Below are 18,252 nucleotides of genomic sequence, written 5' to 3'. Positions count from 1 at the left end.
CAACAACATCATCAGCAGGACAAATAAACCCCAAGACCCCACGTCTGATGCTTGTTTTGCAGGAGAGGAGAGGAAAGGAGACTAGGTAAGAGAAGTGAAGTGGAGGAGAGGACAGGATAATAGAAAATAAAGTGGTGGAGAGGAGAAGAAAGGAAGGAAAGGAGAATAGGGAAGATAAGTTAAGTGTCAGAGCGTACAGGAGAATATGCAGGATAAGCAGAGGAGAGGAGAATAGGAATGACGGGCGACGTCAAGGAGAGGAAAAAGGATTATTGAGGAGAAACAGAGAAGAACGGCAGCAAATAGCAGGAGGGAGGGGCATGAGGGAAGGAAAAGGAAGACAAGGGCTTCATTGTTAGTGGGGATCAAAAGCTTGGACACCTCTGGTGAAACTCCGGCATCTCTGTCAACACTACTGGCAGCACTGGAGAATGTTAAAGTTCCCATAATGGCCTCCTAGGCCAGCACACACACATGTGCGTGGCGTGCGTGTGCTATCATATCGGAACCTGGCTGAGGAAAGGCTAAAGTCCAATCTTTAACGTAACCACATCACAACAAACCATATGAACCCTAACGTCCCAATTCTGATCTCGTCATTACAGGTGAACAGTCTGCAAAACATGCAGCTCACAACACGGTATGTTGGGAACTTGGGACAATTTTTGGAAAGGAAGGTGTAGAGAGAAAAAGGGAGGGGACCAAGTACAGGCCCCTGGGAGTCCCCGTCAACGAAAAATACAGGGTTTAATTAATGTTGTATCTAGACAACCTTTTCACATGACATGGACCAGTTGTTTTGGTCATTTAGCTTACAAGGCATAAAAAAAACCCTAACTGGCCTAAGCTTTAAATTCACAAATGCATTGTCCTTTATCTGTCAGGAGGACAGGTGTTTTATTTAACTCTTGCAAATTTATTTTATTTTACTTTTCCTCCAAACGGTGACTCAACAGGTTAGTTCTGCATTCAATCTCTCAGCAGTGGACATATACTGACCTCAGAACAAGTGTTACCACACAACATCTGAACAAAATCAGTAGTTTTCCATTACAGCAGACTCTGGTGAGTGTTAGCCTAGAACACAGTTCAATCAAGGCAAGTCTTGTATTTTTTATTCAGGGTAGGCACCAAAAGGGGGTAGAGTGGTTCGTTGGTTGGTGTGCGTGCGTGCGAGAGAGAGAGAAGTAGTTTGTGTGTGTGTGTGTGTGTGTGTGTGTGTGTGTATGAGAGAGAAGAGAGATAGTTTTTTTTCCCCACCAGACTGTCACATCAGGTAGAGGACTCAGGTAGAGGACATACAACATGCTATGATTTAGAGCCATAAGAAACAAGTAAGACGTGAGAACACGGGAAGCGAACGCAGCTCGTAAATTACAACAATAACAATTAGAATAAATTACGTACTTTTTTTTTAACGTTTTCTTTTTAACGGTTTTTATTTATATATATATATATATTTTTAATTAGCCGATATATAGTTTGATTTTTTTATGATTTCTTTTCCTCTTTAAAAAAAGGTTTTCTATTGTGTGTGTGTGTGTGTGTGCGCATGCGTGCGTGCGCGCATGTGCTTTTTATGTGTGATACAGCTGCGCCCTTTGGTGGCGGGCGGGTGGTGTCACAGCATGACACACAGACAGTAACCCATTTTTCACCTGTGTCAATTATCTAATGTGCTCTACACACCCTCCGCCAACCTAGTCCCCATATATGGGGGACATGGGGAGAGCAACGGACTTGAACTCATCCTTCCTTCATGCCCGAGTGTCCAAGTTGCTCCTTTACACCTGACAGGGGGGAGTTTCCCTGGTTGGACGTAGCGCGTGGAAGGAACACGTTATTCCAACATGTTCCTTTCCCCTCCATCAGGCGTCCAAAAATTTTATTTTGGGGTATTTTTCTGCCTTTATTTGATAGTGGGGGGAGAGATGGGGATTGCAGCAAAGGCCGTCGGTCGAACCCGCAACACGCTGTCAGGCTGGATTACCAGGTGCCTGGAACGCTAGGCCGGCCTGGGGAGTTATTCAATTATGTCCACATTGTGCAGCCCTAGTGCAGCTCTAGCGTTCATAAGCACATGCACCCCCTCCAGTAGCACTACCTAGACTAAATTTTCTTTCCTGCAGGAAACCCTGGAGATGACGCACAAGGTGATGGTGGCAGTAAAGCCAGACCGTCACGCAAAGCCTCAGACTACGCCCTACTTTGAGCCAGGACAGGCCCTGATGGAAACATTGCTTTAGTAGTGAAACATGAGCTACTATGTTAATACAATGAATATGGTGAAGGGAACGGCTGTGTCTGCGTCTATGTTAGAGAGAGCATACCAGTGCATGTGTGTGTACTGTGCGTGTGGTTCCATACCAGTGCATGTGTGTTGGTGTTTCCATGTGTGTGTACTGTGCATGTGTTGGTGTTTCCATGTGTGTGTGTACTGTGCGTGTGTTGGTGTTTCCATGTGTGTGTACTGTAGTGTGTTGGTGTTTCCATGTGTGTGTACTGTAGTGTGTGTGTGTGGTTCCATACCAAGACATTCTGGAGATGAAACAACCAAAGAACTGCTGTGCCAGGGCCTGGGCTAGACAGCGCCGTGTCATTGGTGTCTGGTCAATGATCATACCAGTGTGAAGCAGGTTGGTGCTGAGAGCAGAGAGCAAAATGAATAAGGAGTCAAGGACAGATAGAAAGGTAGACACAAATATCTTCCTAGCCATCCCACTGGAAAATGCCAGACAGCTCCGTCTCTTTATCCCTTTCTTTAGGATAAGAGACATGCACTGTTCTATCCACTTCTCTATATTTACGCCTCCATAGAGTTGTTTCTACATTATGTCCTAAGGACAGTACAGCCAATGGTACAGTATATGGTTATTATACAAAGTCTATCAACCAATCAGATCATTTGATTTGAGCTACTCTTTTTATATGTAAGCCTTTATGCACTCCCACAAAGACACAACTTATGCTTACCTGAATATGCTCATGGAAGCATAAGAGGACACTTGTACATAGGCCTCATCCACAAACACAGTCTTGAAACAGGCGTACGGGTAGCGACATGTCAGAATTTCCTCATAGAACTCAAAGATCTCATGGAGAAAAGACATGGAGTGTTTAAGCAGTGGCAGGAGCTGGGGGAGACAGAAATGTGTCACCTGGAAGGGGAAAGAAGGGATGCCAAGGAAGGAGTTACAGGAATATTTGTCACTGGGAAAAACATGGTTGACCATATCAATCTAATACATGACACAAATGCATGTCACTATGGGAAACCTACATAAAGTAAAGACATGTGTCAATGCTGGCCACAGTGGTCTTTTAAAATTATCGTTTGTTAAATGTTTAAAATGAATTCTCTCTGCTGTAAATGTCTGGAAAGTTATTTCTGCTTATGCAATCTTTACTTTCATTGCATATGATATTACAATTAATGATGAGACAGAGACAATTGATAAGTTAATGGTCTACATCAGGGGTACTCAACTGGCGGACCGCGGTCCACGACCGGACCGCGGACCACCTCTCTGTGGACCTTAGGCAAAAAAAGAAAGAAAAAAAATCTTTTTTTTGCATCAGGTCAGGCCAGCAAAAAAAACTCTCCTAAGCTCAGGCCAGGCCAGCCACAGTCAATTTCAATTCAATTCAGGCAGTGTTGCTGCAGCACAACTACATTGTGTGTCTTATGTTAATGGAGGGAAGAAGTTAATAATATAAATAACATCAGATGGTACATTTCTCATGTGAAATTGCTGCAAAGGCCCCCAAAATGTCCCCCAAGGGCCCCCAAAATTCTGGCGCGCGCACAGTGTGATTTGGATTTGAAGTTCCACTCCGGGCCTGCACTCTGCACCCCATTATTGGTTGGGTGGAAGGGGATCTGATTTGTATAAGCTTGGCTTGACCATACTAAACGGGCATAGAGCCCCGCTCTCCGATGGACGCCGCGCATGGGACCGGACCTCGGTCTTATTCAAAAAAATATTTGTGGACCTTCATCATTTCTAGTTGAGGACCCCTGGTCTACATCCATAACATTAATCAAAAGTCTTGGTCTAATTTTAGTGTCTTGGTGACACCTAGTGGTCACAATTAGAAATGACATTGGCTGAAAATGTTCCAGTACAGGTCAAATTTACAGTAAAATAAAAAAGGTTCTCCCCTTCCTGTTCCCACAGTTGGTGTATGACGTATTATCATCACTAGTTCACTTCCATGGTATTTGAACTTGTGAAAGAATATAATTTAGTTGATAATTGCACCATAATTGCAATTCAGTAGAACTTTGAAGCTTTCCAATACACTTTGACACTGTTGAATTATCACAAATATCACAAATTATTAGAGTGCAGGGCAAGCAACTGCTTTCACAGCCGAGACATAAATACAGCTGCCTGGCCTGGACCGCTGGTGTAGTGGTACAGGCACTGGTTACTAGGCTCCAAAGTAGCCTGACAGCACGTCGCAGGTTTGAGTCCCGATCCCGATGGCCTTTGCTGCATGTAACTCCCCATTTCCTGTCAGACAACTATCCTATCAATAACAAATAAATCTTTAATAAATACAGCTGCTACACATGTTCAGTCCATCTCAGACGCACCTCATGCATGTAGGGGTCTACGAGGATCTCAAAGGGCCCCACAGCCAGTGAGATGTTTGGGGCGGCGGTGGGGATAGGTAGGACATAGTGGAACGTCTTCTTCCTCATGTCATGGGTGTAGATGGTCTCTACCAAGTCCCCGCATGACACAGCCACCATGGAGGCATCCACTGTGAACTCCAGCTTCCATGTACACAGCTCAGAGTAGGAGTCCACACAGGGAAACCAGAATCTAGTGGGGATAAAAAAAAAAGGATGTTAGGCGAGTTCAGGGCAAAAACTGTGACATTTATCATCCTTAACATGAAGCCTTTTTCCCACCTGGTGGAGTTCTGGTATCCAAAGGAGAATACATGAGCTGCTCTTTCTGCCATGTTGCCCTCCACATCAGGGACAACAAAGTGAAGACCCCCTTTGGGCTGGTCCAGGGAAAACTCAATGTACACTTTTAACACCTTCAGATCTGCAGACACAACAAAGGAACATTCAGTGTATGAACCATGTTCTAATTCTTAGATCATGGTTCATACGTAGAATTGAAATGCATGTATTAGATTCTAATACATACATTTAAGTTCAACGTAACCGAAAACCTGGTTAAGACCTGGTACATCACATTTTAGTTATTAACATTGACCAAGGTCCTGCAAAGGAGGAAATGAAAATGTTATAAAAGAAAGAAAGAAAATCATCTTCAGACAGCATTGTGTTATATCGAATGTCTCTTACCATCTCCCTGTTTCCAGAGCTCAGATGGGACTTTGATGACCAGCTCTCCATGTCCGGCATCAGGATCCACAGCACTCACAGCTGCTGTGTAGGCACTGGAAAAATAGTTCAGGTTCCTCCTACAAAAGCAGAAAGATTTGATTGGTATTACTTCATAAATGAAAACACAATTATGCAATATGCAGTACAATACACATACTGTAGTAGTACCTGATCTATAGGGATATCACAATAAAGTCACATTATTATTTCGCTATATAGCTTGTAGCAGTATATAATCTACTGAGCACATTTAAAAATCAACACATTCCACAAATTACACATCATTCAGGAGCCAATTTTTCAAATCTTTCTTAAAACCACTCACTCTTACTGCTATTATCAGATTTTATGTACGGTTATTTGGGGTTTAATTCCATCCTTCCCCACCTGAGTAAAGAAGGTTTAGCTAGTAGCTTGAGCTTATCCAAATGACCAATAGTTCAAGGTTTTTTATTGTCACATTTTGTGTATGGGACAGGTATACACAAGAGTAAAGAAGATTTGTGTTTGCTCCTCTGCCATTATGAAAAGGACAGTATAGTAACAGTGTTATTGACAACAACAATATGATATGAAATCAAGCAAACATCTATAGCAAGTTCAACCAGTAGAGGGCAATGTAACCTCAAACCATAATGTAAACAGTTTTGTCAGCATGCAGAATGCTGAGAGTACTTACTGCTTTGACTCATGATGGCAAACCTCCAGCGTTGGGTCATTGTAGATGAACGGAGCCTCAAGTTCATTCACACGAACCCTGTAGATGCGGCACTGCTTACTGTTGAGTTTGATCCTGTTCAGGTTGACCACGGTGGGGAAAATGGTCAGCTCAACATAACCCTGATGGAGAGAGGGGGAAGGAGAGAGAACAAAATAATGATACAAGGTTCTGGACCGACAATTGGACCACATGGAGATCATGGGATGCCAATCTTAACAGTGTTATAGTTAGTCAGGGCTTCACTGTATGCAAAGCTTTAAACTCTACTTAAATTAGTACAATTAATACAAAACAGTTAGGGACAGGGTTGCAATGAAAAGGCAAAAGAAATAGTTACATCTGAGAATAATTATGTTAGAAAGACGCATGATATCTTTGCTACTGCCACTAAGTTGAACAATACTAGGCATTAGGAAAAAGTATTGTCTCTTGTGAGACAAAGACAAAACCTCAGTGTAGTTATGGTTCATGATTACAGCATACTTACAATGACTGACTTCCTCTGGAAGTTGATGTTGTTGATGCACACCACCTGATGGGTCGTATAGACAGACAGGGAAGTCAATGTGTGATGCTTTCTTTATTATCAAAAAAACAATAGTCTACAGTACACAGACTATTTTTATGCTTGTCCTGCACCTGATCGTGCTGCATGCACTATTTGTCTTATTTAATGCTTGTCACTAGCCATTCATTAGTCTCTCTACAGGCTGATTTTGTAAACATCATCTAAAGGAGTTACTATAGGCTACAGATTCATGTCACTGCGTTTAGCTTGCTCCATCATACATGCTTATTGTGTACAGAAATAGCAACTTCAAGTCTATTCATTCAAATGTCCAAGTCAAAGAATAAAATAAAAATACTTATAATTTAAATGGACGGGGACTTTCAAATCCTTTATCCTTCTTCCTGTTCATTTTAGCTTGATGTCTGGAGTTGTTGGCTTTCAACGTGCTAGAACATCATGACTGTATGCTGTTCGTCTACTGGAGCTCAATTCAAACTGCATCACTCTTTAGCTGTCGATCCATTGACTCATAAGACAGTATACGAGCTTAAACGGTTGCAATGCAGTATAAATCACTCTGTTCCAATGTAAAACGTTGCAGATGACAATCCCAACTGTTCTACGCAGAGGGCTGCGGATAATAAATAATCACAGTAAATAATCCAAGTGTTGTAGAGAGCTGCAGATCATGTCAAAGTAAATAATCCAGCTGTTCAATGCAGAGCGTCGCATAACAGATAAACAAACAGTGAATGCAACAGAAGTATGAGAGGCTTTCTGCAACAGAAGTATGAGAGGCTTTCTGCAACAGAAGTATGAGAGGCTTGCAACCGAAGCAGCAGGAGCCCAACCACAGTAAACTTTTAGTATCCAAGGTCCACAGATGTAACGTTACTCCAACAAAAACTGGGAATAAAAATCCCCAGGTAGAAATTAAGGCGCGTGTGACGGCCGTGGTCTTCTTTGAAAAATAAAAACTCTTTGTTGTGTTATTTCCTTTCTCCACACTGGCTTAACGCGTTGTGCGTTTTCTGTGAGTGCGTTCGGCCATTTTGTTTGTAACCTTTGAACTCCCGCGAAGGGTGAGAAAAAGGAAGAAAGGAGGGAATAAATGAACGAATATTTAAATATTTATGGAAAATACATATATTCAACTTTTAAAAACATATTAAACTATGAAAAGGAATAACATTTTAATTTATGAAAATAATATAAATATATAGGCCTATATTTTATCGTATTTACCACTAGAGGGCTCTAAAGCATCTGCCCAGCAAGATCATAAGTGAGCGCCTGTCCAAATCCATTTCTGCCTGGCTAAAATCCAGGACAAAAACCAGACCTGAGAACTATTATTGGATAAATTATGTTGATATTCATTTTGTATTCATTAGTGCCGCAAATCACACTTTAGAAAGTGTCTATTTCAAACACAAAGTGTTTTTTGACTGGGGGGGTCATATTTTGACAAGAGCAACTGCCTGTCATAATTCCACCCCCTCCCTATGTATTGGCCACTATTAAGACGTTGATATTGATTTTGTATTCATCTTTAAGGGCCCCAAATCACACCTTAGAAAGCACGAGTGTCAAATTCAAACACAAAGTGTTTTTGACTGTGGATAAGTGGATTCATATTTTATAACTGCCTGTCATAATGTCACCCCCCTCCCTTTGGAAGTAGCCTATTGCACAGTATTAAGATGTTGATATTAATTTTGTATTTATCTTTAAGGCCCCCAAATCCTACCCTAGTGTCTAATTCAAACACAAAGTGTTTTTTGACTGGGGAGTCATATTTTGACAGCAGCAATATCTGCCTGTCATCATTTCACCCCCCTCCGTATCGAAGTATTGCACAAATTACAATGCATAGTATTAATATGTTGATATTGATTTTGTATTCATCTTTAGGGCCCCAAATCACAACTTAGAAACATGAGTGTCTATTTCAAACAGAAAATGTTTTTTGACTGCATGTGGAGTCATATTTTGACAGCACCTTTCATAATTTCACCCCCCTCCCCATCTAATTATTGGACAGTATTAGGATGTTGATTTTAATTTTGTTACCTGCCTGTATAATGTCACCCCCTCCCTATGGAAGTAGCCTATTGCACAGTATTAAGATGTTGATATTGATTTTCTATTCATCTTTAGGGCCCCAAATCACACCTTAGAAAGCATGAGTGTCTAATTCAAACACAAAGTGTTTTTTTGACTGGGGAGTTATATTTTGCACAGCAACAGCAACTGCCTGTCATAATTTCCCCCCCTCCGTATCGAAGTACTGGACACAGTGGACAGTATTAAGATGTTGATATTAATTTTGTATTAATCTTTAGGGCCCAAATCATATACCCACGTGTTTCTTTAAAGTCACTTCCTAATGTCAGATTATACTAAGATTCCCTGACCTCCAGGATATTTTCAGGATATACAGTATTAGTAGGCTATATAATGCACTTTGTGTGGTCTGTGAAGACGAAGAGTGTTGTAACCTTTTGAACTCCTCCCAGTGGCCTCCCAGGGAAGCAGATGGAAGAGTGGGCAGCAATGTAGCATTACATGTTCACTGTTTATTTACAAAGCAAGAGTGAGAAACTCAAGTTTAACCACTTTCAGCCTGGCGGCCCTATTTTTGGGCATGTCATTATAGGTTAAAATGTTCAAAATCTTTCACAAATGTTCAACAATTAAAAAATAATAATCTTCAAGAAAACACATGCAATTTAAAAGGTTTACCAAAATGTAAACATAAGGCGTAGGTGGTGAAAAATGCCAATTCTTTCTTTACATGTGATATTTCTGTCCAGGCAAGTGGTCCAGTAAGTGGTATTGATAGATATTTATAGATATAAAAAACAAATCTCTTTCAACTCTTCCTGGAGGAAATATTTCCAGTCAGACCTCCCAGGGATTGTTCTGTTTAAGTGCTTTCGGCACAAGGCTAAAAATAATGTGTGTAGAAACATGGTCATAAATTTTGATGTTTTATGTGCTCCAGCCAAGCAGAAGTGAAAATAAATGTCTCCATGGGATAGACACTGTTTGCCATGCTATAAAACTGTGATGTGAGAGCCCATCACAGTGTCTTGTGAAATATGGAAATCAAATAAACACACAAGAGGGACAATATGGGGTCATACTGCCCCTGTGCTTTCTCGTAGCTGATTGCATTGATGAATATTGAATAAAAATCACACCCGTGTGAAGTAAGTGGTGCAACTCCGTGTGGGGGTCCCCGGAACTTCCAGATCCGCAGGAACGTGCCCAGGGTGCCGGCCCGGTTCCGGCGAGCCGCCCCGCGTCCGAAACGGTAGAGGGTAGAGAAATGACAGAGTTACCGTGTGGGGTCCCCGGGGGGTCCCCGGAACATCCAGACCCCCAGGAACACGCCCAGGGGGCCGGGCCGGTTCCGACGAGCCGTCAGGAGTTACCGTGTGGGGGTCCCCAGGGGGTCCCTGTACTGTACTGTACTGTACTGTACTGTACTGTACTGTACTGTACTGTACTGTACTGTACTGTACTGTACTGTACTGTACTGTACTGTACTGTACTGTACTGTACTGATACACCTGAAATCATCATATATACAGTTAATTTGTATATGTGTGTTATAGGCTGCACAACAGTGACACTTGGTTTTAAATACCAACCAAATGCTATTTTCGTGCTCAGACACAGCCAGCCAGTCAGGGACAGACCCAGCCAGGCAGCCAGAGACACACAAAGCTCCTTAATGAAGTGGTTGCACAACTTAAATAGGCCATAATTTCTAGTATAGAAACCTTAAAAGTGGAATGAAATATGTCTGTTTAGTGAGGAAATCCTCAAGCTCAAATACAGACGAGCAATACCAGATGCAAGTTACTACAATACAAATGGCTGATGTGAACGTATATTACTTGCAGTACTTCTAATTATCCATATTATGGCTCAACAAAGACAGCATTCCAGACCAGATTTGATCTTGATGAAACCCCTCAAGTATCATTCATTACATTATCCTGATGAAGATTGGGCTCTAATTTGGTCCATGCTAAACCCCTTATCCGTAAACTACTTTGCCATCTATGGAGGGCATAGTGACGCGTTCGGTAGGATTTTGGCTTATTTGGGTGCCATCTTCCTGCCTACATGTAGGCTAGTAGGATGCTAGGCTACTTGGCTGCCAGTCTGTAGTTCCTAAGTTTGCTTGTCAGTGACGCTGGTGTGTATACTGTCAGACGAGTGATCAGTCAAACATGTGTTCTCTCTGCAGTAAATAAATAATCTGTCACTGTCATGCTCGTAGAGAGCAGAGCATACATGTGTTTGAGAATGTTGCTGATGGTTATGATATTTTGTCAGCTGACACCCAAATCAAAGAAACCATACAGCGTGTATTTAATTATTGGCCCTATAGGAGGGGACGTTCATCTTCCATTGTACTTCCCCTGGAAGCTTTTTGACCAATGGGCGGACTTCCGGTAATTCCAGTCAGGCACTCACAGTAGCAGGTCTTGCCCAGCTTGGGTTCATGTGGTTAACTTAAACGATGCTGTTTTTAATGTTAGTGTTGGCTGTCATGGGTGGTCCATGGGTGGTCCGTTGCCACCCAGTATACACACCTCCTCTGAGACTTCTTTCCGGATCTAACTCGTCAATGATCACACATAACTCCAATCACATCCTGCTACTGTTACTACGTTATGCATCCTGACTGTCACACACACACACACACACACATGGTTTCTCGATAGTGCGAAAAAAACTCGCGCTATCGAGAAAGCGCAAGTTTTTGTATGTATGTATGTATGAATTAATTAATTTAGTATAGACTTTTTAGGGTCCCGTGATATCATCATCATCATACATCATCATACTGTACTGTACTGTAAGTGCAACCACTTGTAATTTTCCCATTGCACCTGAGGTTCCCGGTTTGGCCTCTTTTGCTGCAGTGGCATGATGGTGTGGAGCTTTGCTTTGTCCCACAGGGGACATTTAGTTTCAGCTTCAAGCTGATGGCTGCTCAGATGGTCATTATGAGCATTTGGGAGCTGATAGGGTATCTTGCTCAGTGACACTTTGACATTTCAACATGGACAGGCCAGGAGGTGAACCGGTAACCTTCTGATTACCCGATGGCCTCTCAACTCACTACTAGCTACGGCCGCCTAAATGCACTGCAGCAAGCATAAATTGCGGTTCACAGAAGTGCATACATGTGTTGTAGATAGATCACAAACTGTTTAGTTGTAGTGTCCCACACAAAGAAATCTCCTAACATTATTGTTTCACTTAACCCTATCTGAGGTAATTCTGTTTTTCTTAAATCATATGACAGAGCAACCCTGCACAAAATAAAAAACATCCTAGTACTGGGCCATAGCCAAAACCAGATGTGGACACCCCAGGTTATTTTAGGAAGAAGACCCAGACTTTCCACTCTGTTGCTATTTAAGGAAACAGTAATGATCCCACAGGGAATATCAGGATTTTCCACTTTAACCTCCCAGGTAGGGTTCAGGAAGAGTAGTCAACAGGTCACTGCAGAGTGTCCAGAGTCTGGGGACCCTTAGATCTGATGAAATGTGTGACCGTGCAGGTGTGTGTGTGTGTGTGTGTGTGTGTGTGTGTGTGTGTGTGTGTGTGTGTGTGTGTGTGTGCGTGAGTGCGTGCGCGCGTCACGTGTGCGTGCGTGTGTGTGTGTGCACACGTGCATGTGTGCATGTGTATGCATGTACACGACACGGTATGTATTATGATTAATGACGTTACAGTATACAGTGTACTTGATATGTTTTAGTTTTTTTCAACCAAGGTTCATGTTTTAGGTTATTATTAAAGTAAAAGATTAGTGTAATTATTTTTTCATTTGCTGCTTTCTTTCGTTTTAGCGATTTTAGCTATTTTTGGGGGGCGGGAGCATTCAAACATGGGGCTAAATATGATTTTTTTCTTTTTTACACAATGTTATAGCGATTAATTTTTTTATTATTTACTATAGTCCTACTAGACACCAGGAAATTATATCTGGCCCTCGCCCCCCCTGTCAAAAATAGCTAAAATTGCTAAAACGAAAGAAAACAGCAAATGAAAAAAATATAATAACACTCATCTTTTACTTTCCCTAAAACATGAACCTTGGTTGAAAAAAACTAAAGTTGTCATTTAAGCTTGTTGTTGTCCTAATTACAGCATGTTCATTATTGATACGAGATGCATCTGTTAGATCATCCTTGTTCATATCCTGTTGTTTCGGTCTCATATCTTCTGGTCATGTCATGTGTAACAGTACAGCAGTATATGAATTCCCGGCCTGTCTCTATGTATAATGAATGTCTGTTTAGAATCACTGAGTGACTTGTAGGGATAGCAATTCTCCCTCATCTCAATGCAACTAGCAATAATTGTGATGAATAAGACTCTCTCTCTCTCTCTCTCTCTCTCTCTCTCTCTCTCTCTCTCTCTCTCTCTCTCTCTCTCTCTCTCTCTCTCTCTCTCTCTCGCCGTCTCCCCTTCTTTCTGACCGTGTCTACCCCCCTGCTCAGGATCTCACAGTAAATTGCAACTCTCGCCTTCCTCCAGTCGTCTGCCAGAATTCCAGAACTCTGGGTGATCTCTCCAACATTCCATCCTGTTTGTCGTCATGGTGCCAGTGGAAAATATCTGCTATAAAAGAGCCTCTTCTCCGAGGTCTTCACACAGAATGACAAAGGAATTACTACCTTCTGCAACGCCACCACCAGAGACGAGGAACATTTCAACCTGAATTGAACAGAACTCAACTTGATACAGTACAGTTCAGTAACGACAAGAGACAAGACAAGACAAGACAAGACAAGACAAGACAAGACAAGACAAGACAAGACAAGACAAGACAAGACAAGACTTATTTCTATCAGTTATAAGTTTCTGTGATTCGGCTTAACCCAAAAGACAAGATGAGGATTTTCAATCCAGCAGAGAGAGTCTTGTTTACTTTCTACATTTTAACACAGGTATTTGTTTGTTGAATAATATATTATATAGAATTCCAAATGCTGATGAATGTATTTATTCTGTTTGAAAAAATATATATATAATATAATATATTCTGACCAGAAGAATTATGCTAGGAAAGAATATATATATTATATAAACTATAAAATCTGATCCATGATATTGCAACACTAAAATACTTTGTTACTTTCTCTGCCCCAGATGCTTACCCTAGTCTGGTCCCAAGCATGCCCTCTGAGGTGCCAGTGCCCTCAGGAACCACCCATGTGTGCCCCTGGGGTGCCTCTTATCCTAGACGACTGTCCCTGCTGCCTGGTTTGTGCCCGACAGAAAGGCGAAGTCTGCTCTGAAACAAATCCCTGTGACACACGCAAAGGCCTGCAGTGCAACTACACAGCCGATGTACATAAGAGGACGGGAGTCTGTGTAGGTGAGTGAGCCATTACAGCGATCTGGACCCCGGTTGCGTGGCAAAGTAACTGCTTATCTTGCTCATAACATGCTTGTGTGTACCCTCTTAAGGTAATGTCCAGCTAGTCTGCGTTTTTGCCTGCTGCTTGTCTATGTTTTGCATGGACATACAGTAGTTTAGTTACACTAGGATGTTTATGTCATTTTGACATCACTGTAATGCCTCCACATACTGTCAACCTAAATCAACAGTCAACCTAAATTCACCAACATTATATTATCTGATCTCTCACATCCAGCTCACCAGGGAAATGCATGTGTTCTGGACGGCTCCGTCTACCCGAGTGGTCAGACGTTCTTTCCCAGCTGTAAGTACCAGTGTGTATGTCGGGACGGGCAGATTGGCTGTGTGCCCCGTTGCAACTTGGATGTGATGCTGCCTGGCCCTGACTGTCCACTGCCACGGAAGGTCCACCTGCCTGGGGAATGTTGCGAGAAGTGGTTGTGTGAACCACAGGCTGAGGCCAGTGCACTTGGGGGCTTTGCCATGGCAGGTGAGTAGAAAGGAAACATATGTAGATGAGGCAAAAGTATTCACACCCATGCATGCACGTACACACTGCACTGCACTGCATACGTATATACTCTCCCTGTGATTCCTCCAGCCTTCCGTCAGGAAGATACAGTGGGTATCGACAACTGGGACCCCAGTCAGAACTGCATTGAACAGACCACAGAGTGGAGCGCCTGTTCTCGAACCTGTGGCATGGGTGTGTCCACCAGAGTTACCAATAAGAATCGTCGGTGTGAGATGGTGAAACAAAGCCGGTTATGTATGGTCAGACCCTGTGACGACCAGCAGGACCACATGCAGCTGACACCGATTGGCCCTAAGGTAACAAAATTACCCTACAGTTGTGTACACTTAGAGATCCACTAAATACACACTGATGATTTTATTGCGTAGGTTTTCATAGTAATGTACTGGCTGTATTGTGCTGGTATTGTGTTGTATAGGGCTCCATCTTGCGCCACCCCCTTATTTGCCATTTTTTATTATTTTAAAACATTTAAAAATAGTTCAACTAGCCAATCTACATCGACACGTTGTTAGCTTCTAGATCGGCTATTTGTACTATTTTAAAATGTTTTAAAATAGTAAAAAATGGCAAATAAGTTTAGGGATAAGGGGTAAGGGATCTATATAAAATCTATATAATCTCCATCCCGCCCTCCTGTCTTGTATTGATTTTAAGTTCCTAGAATATTCAAAACCTTGCACAGTTAATGCAGCAAAAGTTCTTCATGAAAGACATTAGCATGCATGTTCAACCCAATCCAGAAGGATGTCAACAAGTGAACTTTATTTGCATATACCTTTCACTTCTGTCAACTTTCTGTCTCATCCGTCTAGCTCCAGAGAGGCAGTAAGTGTCAGAGGATGTTGAGGAGCACCAAGGCTGTCCATGTCTCCTATAAGAACTGTACCAGTGTCCAGCTCTACAAGCCTCGCTATTGTGGCTCATGTACCGATGGCCGCTGCTGCACCCCCCACAGCACCAAGACTGTCCTGCTGGAGTTCCGGTGTGCCAATCGCAAAACAAGCAGGAGGCCTGTCATGGTGATCCAGAGCTGTGCCTGCCACAGCCACTGCCCCAGAGACAATGCCATCTGGCAACCCTCAGACCTGGGATACAGTGGCATGAGGTTATAGGGTCACATTCCATACTCAGGAACACAGTAAATGGTTAATGATAGATGATAGTCTGGGTTGTGGCTCAAATGAGAGTTTCACCTGCTGTTTTTAGGTGAAAAATATACAGAACATTCAACGCTTCTTGTAGAATAATACTTGTAGAAACCAGTCAGTCAGTCACCTCTCTGGAGGTCATGATAGTTGAAAATGAGATAGGTCTGCATGTGTTCCTCTCCTGGAGAGGGTGTTCATTGTGTAGCTTCCTGTGTGCACCATAGCGTTGACATGGTGAAATAGAATCTAAGCACTTGAATGTATGAATAGATTTATATTGACGCTTTGACATCTGAAGACTACAAAGAAAATATGCCAGTATATATAAAAGTCAAATTGGCTATAGGTCTTAGTAAAGGTTTCTTGGTCACATTTGTACATACAGTATGTATGTATGTTGTTAAGTTGGACACCTTGTGTGCAATATAATATAGATCACTAACTCTAACAGTAAAACCTGTTCTTGGGCTACAAACATACTTAGCAGACTGTATTCTATTCGGCATACCTGCCTTTGGAATCACTTTGGAAGAGTTAACCTCAACTTTAGCATTGGATCAATTTAAGTATTCATTTAACATAAATTGGGAGTACATTTGTATGTTAACCACTTTAACCCTGGGCACCCCATTTCATTACAGTTTTTATTAAGTGTTTAATTATGTTAATGCAACTTTGGTTGCCGTTTCAGACTGATTTCAGAATATTGTATTTTTTGGCGAAATGGAGAATGAGAGGACTGAATCAGTTATGGTATGTTTTGGGGTCACCACCATTCAAACATTTCAACAACAGAACACTTTTTTTTTTAAATAACCAAATTGACTTTGTCCCTCTCCCAAGCTCTACCATCAAATAAGGGCTTGATCCACAAAGGTGAAAGGCCATTCTCATGGCTTTGTGGTAGTTTCCACAACTATCTGAAATGCACCTTTGACCTAAAGTGTATATCCTCCAACTCCAAGCAAGCAAATGTATATATTTCAAGTGTGTAGAAAGACAAAGGGTATGAAAATACCGGTATCGTTTGTATAAATAAGTGTGTATCACATACACAACGTTTTCAATCGTTTATGTAAATAAATTGCAATATTATGCATTTTTATGCCTTTGTATTTGTATTTTCCCGTCTGTTCCTTCCTAAAATTATATGAACAATGTTGATCAAACTACATCTGGAAATAAATGTGTATTTTTGTATAAAGTTTGTATTCTCTTTATTATCAAAAAGTGTTATGTCTTCCTGTACTTTAACCTTAGCTATAGATAGCGATACTTATGAAAGATAAATTATTAAATTAACTTTGGTCAAACCTTTGCTAAAATTATGGCTTGAAAACCGACCTTTTTGACCTTTTGTCTGTCTCCCATCTGCGGAACAAACCTGCCACCAACAGATGTATTCCAGTTACTCTAAATACAAATAAGTAACAGTGACATGCTAAGGTTGTTGAGCCTTATTGCCTTTGTGCAGTAATGAACTGGTGTGTGTGTGTGTGTGTGTGTGTGTGTGTGTGTGTGTGTGTGTGTGTGTGTGTGTGTGTGTGTGTGTGTGTGTGTGTGTGTGCGCGCGCGTGCGCGTGCGTGCGCGCGTGCGTGCGTGCGTGTGTATGTACGTGTGTGTGTGTGTGTGTGTGTGTGTGTGTGTGTGTGTGTGTGTGTGTGACTGTGTGTGTGTGTGTGTGTGTGTGTGTGTGTGTGTGTGTGTGTGTGTGTGTGTTTGTGTGTGTGTGCTAGTTCCAAACTATGTTCTTTACTTTACTACAGCTGTTTCACATTTGTAAAATGTTCACCTCAATGCTTTTACACATGCTGACCTTAAGCCACTCCTAGCCTATTTTAAAATGAGCCAATGACCAATATTGACAGAGCAAGCCTTAACCAATCTGGGTTTAAAGACAATATATATATTTTTGTCACAGTGTAAACCAAAGCTGCGTGTCTTGTGTATATGATTGATCAGTGTCCAACACTCTGTCAAACTATAGTGAGTGAGAGCTCATAGCACAGTGGTGTTATATAGGTTTCACGTCGGTGTATGTTAAGTGTTATCTAACAATACTGTATGAGGGTTGTAATATATTAAAACAAAATATATATATAGCCTACAAAAGCAAATACAGTAGGCTAATATTGATCTACTGCAAGTACATTATTTACTTGGGGTGTTAAAACATTGCCCACATTTTATAGTGGTATTTATATAAGTGTGTTTTTATAACCAAAATAGCTTTTGCCATGGTAGACTTAAAAAAGAAATAAAACAGGAACAGAGAAAGAGTACCTTTTAGATTGGGGTCATAGATGAGGTTTCAGGCAACTGTAAAAACTGCCACTAAGTCAAGAGAGTGATCTTTCACCTTTGGAGGTTGAGACTTTGTTTAATGACAGGACTTGTGAATGGGTCAACAGACCAAAATGCAGTTGGTGGTCCCTCCAAGAATACACTGTTTGCTGTATAAACAAATTGGTATGTATATCTCGAATTTGCTGTCATC

The 18,252-nt window shown here is 41.6% G+C and overlaps 3 protein-coding genes across 3 annotated transcripts in view; 2 read left to right on the top strand and 1 right to left on the bottom strand.

Moving 5' to 3' along the window:
- taf2 (TAF2 RNA polymerase II, TATA box binding protein (TBP)-associated factor) overlaps nucleotides 1–7,315 on the bottom strand; it is a 34,204-nt gene extending 26,889 nt beyond the window's left edge. The window contains exons 1-8 of the mRNA XM_083761372.1: nucleotides 6,963–7,315; nucleotides 6,580–6,634; nucleotides 6,051–6,211; nucleotides 5,330–5,448; nucleotides 4,922–5,063; nucleotides 4,601–4,832; nucleotides 2,974–3,158; nucleotides 2,530–2,643 (exon numbers count right to left, since the gene is read on the bottom strand). Coding sequence (XP_083617498.1) covers nucleotides 2,530–2,643; nucleotides 2,974–3,158; nucleotides 4,601–4,832; nucleotides 4,922–5,063; nucleotides 5,330–5,448; nucleotides 6,051–6,211; nucleotides 6,580–6,634; nucleotides 6,963–7,012 — 1,058 coding nt within the window. The 5' untranslated portion in view covers nucleotides 7,013–7,315. The remainder of the gene's footprint in view (nucleotides 1–2,529; nucleotides 2,644–2,973; nucleotides 3,159–4,600; nucleotides 4,833–4,921; nucleotides 5,064–5,329; nucleotides 5,449–6,050; nucleotides 6,212–6,579; nucleotides 6,635–6,962) is intronic.
- col14a1a (collagen, type XIV, alpha 1a) overlaps nucleotides 1–18,252 on the top strand; it is a 594,115-nt gene that overhangs the window by 331,758 nt on the left and 244,105 nt on the right. The gene's annotated exons all lie outside the window — the stretch shown is intronic.
- Nucleotides 13,315–16,398, top strand: LOC310856167 (CCN family member 3-like). The gene is made up of 5 exons (XM_083761414.1): nucleotides 13,315–13,592; nucleotides 13,795–14,023; nucleotides 14,304–14,558; nucleotides 14,670–14,899; nucleotides 15,419–16,398. Exons 1-5 carry the CDS (start codon nucleotides 13,536–13,538, stop codon nucleotides 15,716–15,718), a joined length of 1,071 nt encoding a protein of 356 aa, XP_083617540.1. The 5' UTR covers nucleotides 13,315–13,535; the 3' UTR covers nucleotides 15,719–16,398.

This window comes from Protomyctophum parallelum (assembly GCF_964188405.1).
Source record: "Protomyctophum parallelum genome assembly, chromosome: 3".
Lineage (NCBI taxonomy): Eukaryota > Metazoa > Chordata > Actinopteri > Myctophiformes > Myctophidae > Protomyctophum > Protomyctophum parallelum.
This window is presented reverse-complemented; position numbering and strand designations above follow the sequence as displayed.

Bases quoted from the DNA above. Each gene is read 5' to 3' on its own strand.
- LOC310856167 (XM_083761414.1), top strand. From the start codon at position 13,536: ATGAGGATTTTCAATCCAGCAGAGAGAGTCTTGTTTACTTTCTACATT. The intron at 14,559-14,669 runs GTGAGTAGAAAG...TGATTCCTCCAG, and splicing joins TGGGGGCTTTGCCATGGCAG to CCTTCCGTCAGGAAGATACA. The intron at 14,900-15,418 runs GTAACAAAATTA...TCATCCGTCTAG, and splicing joins TGACACCGATTGGCCCTAAG to CTCCAGAGAGGCAGTAAGTG.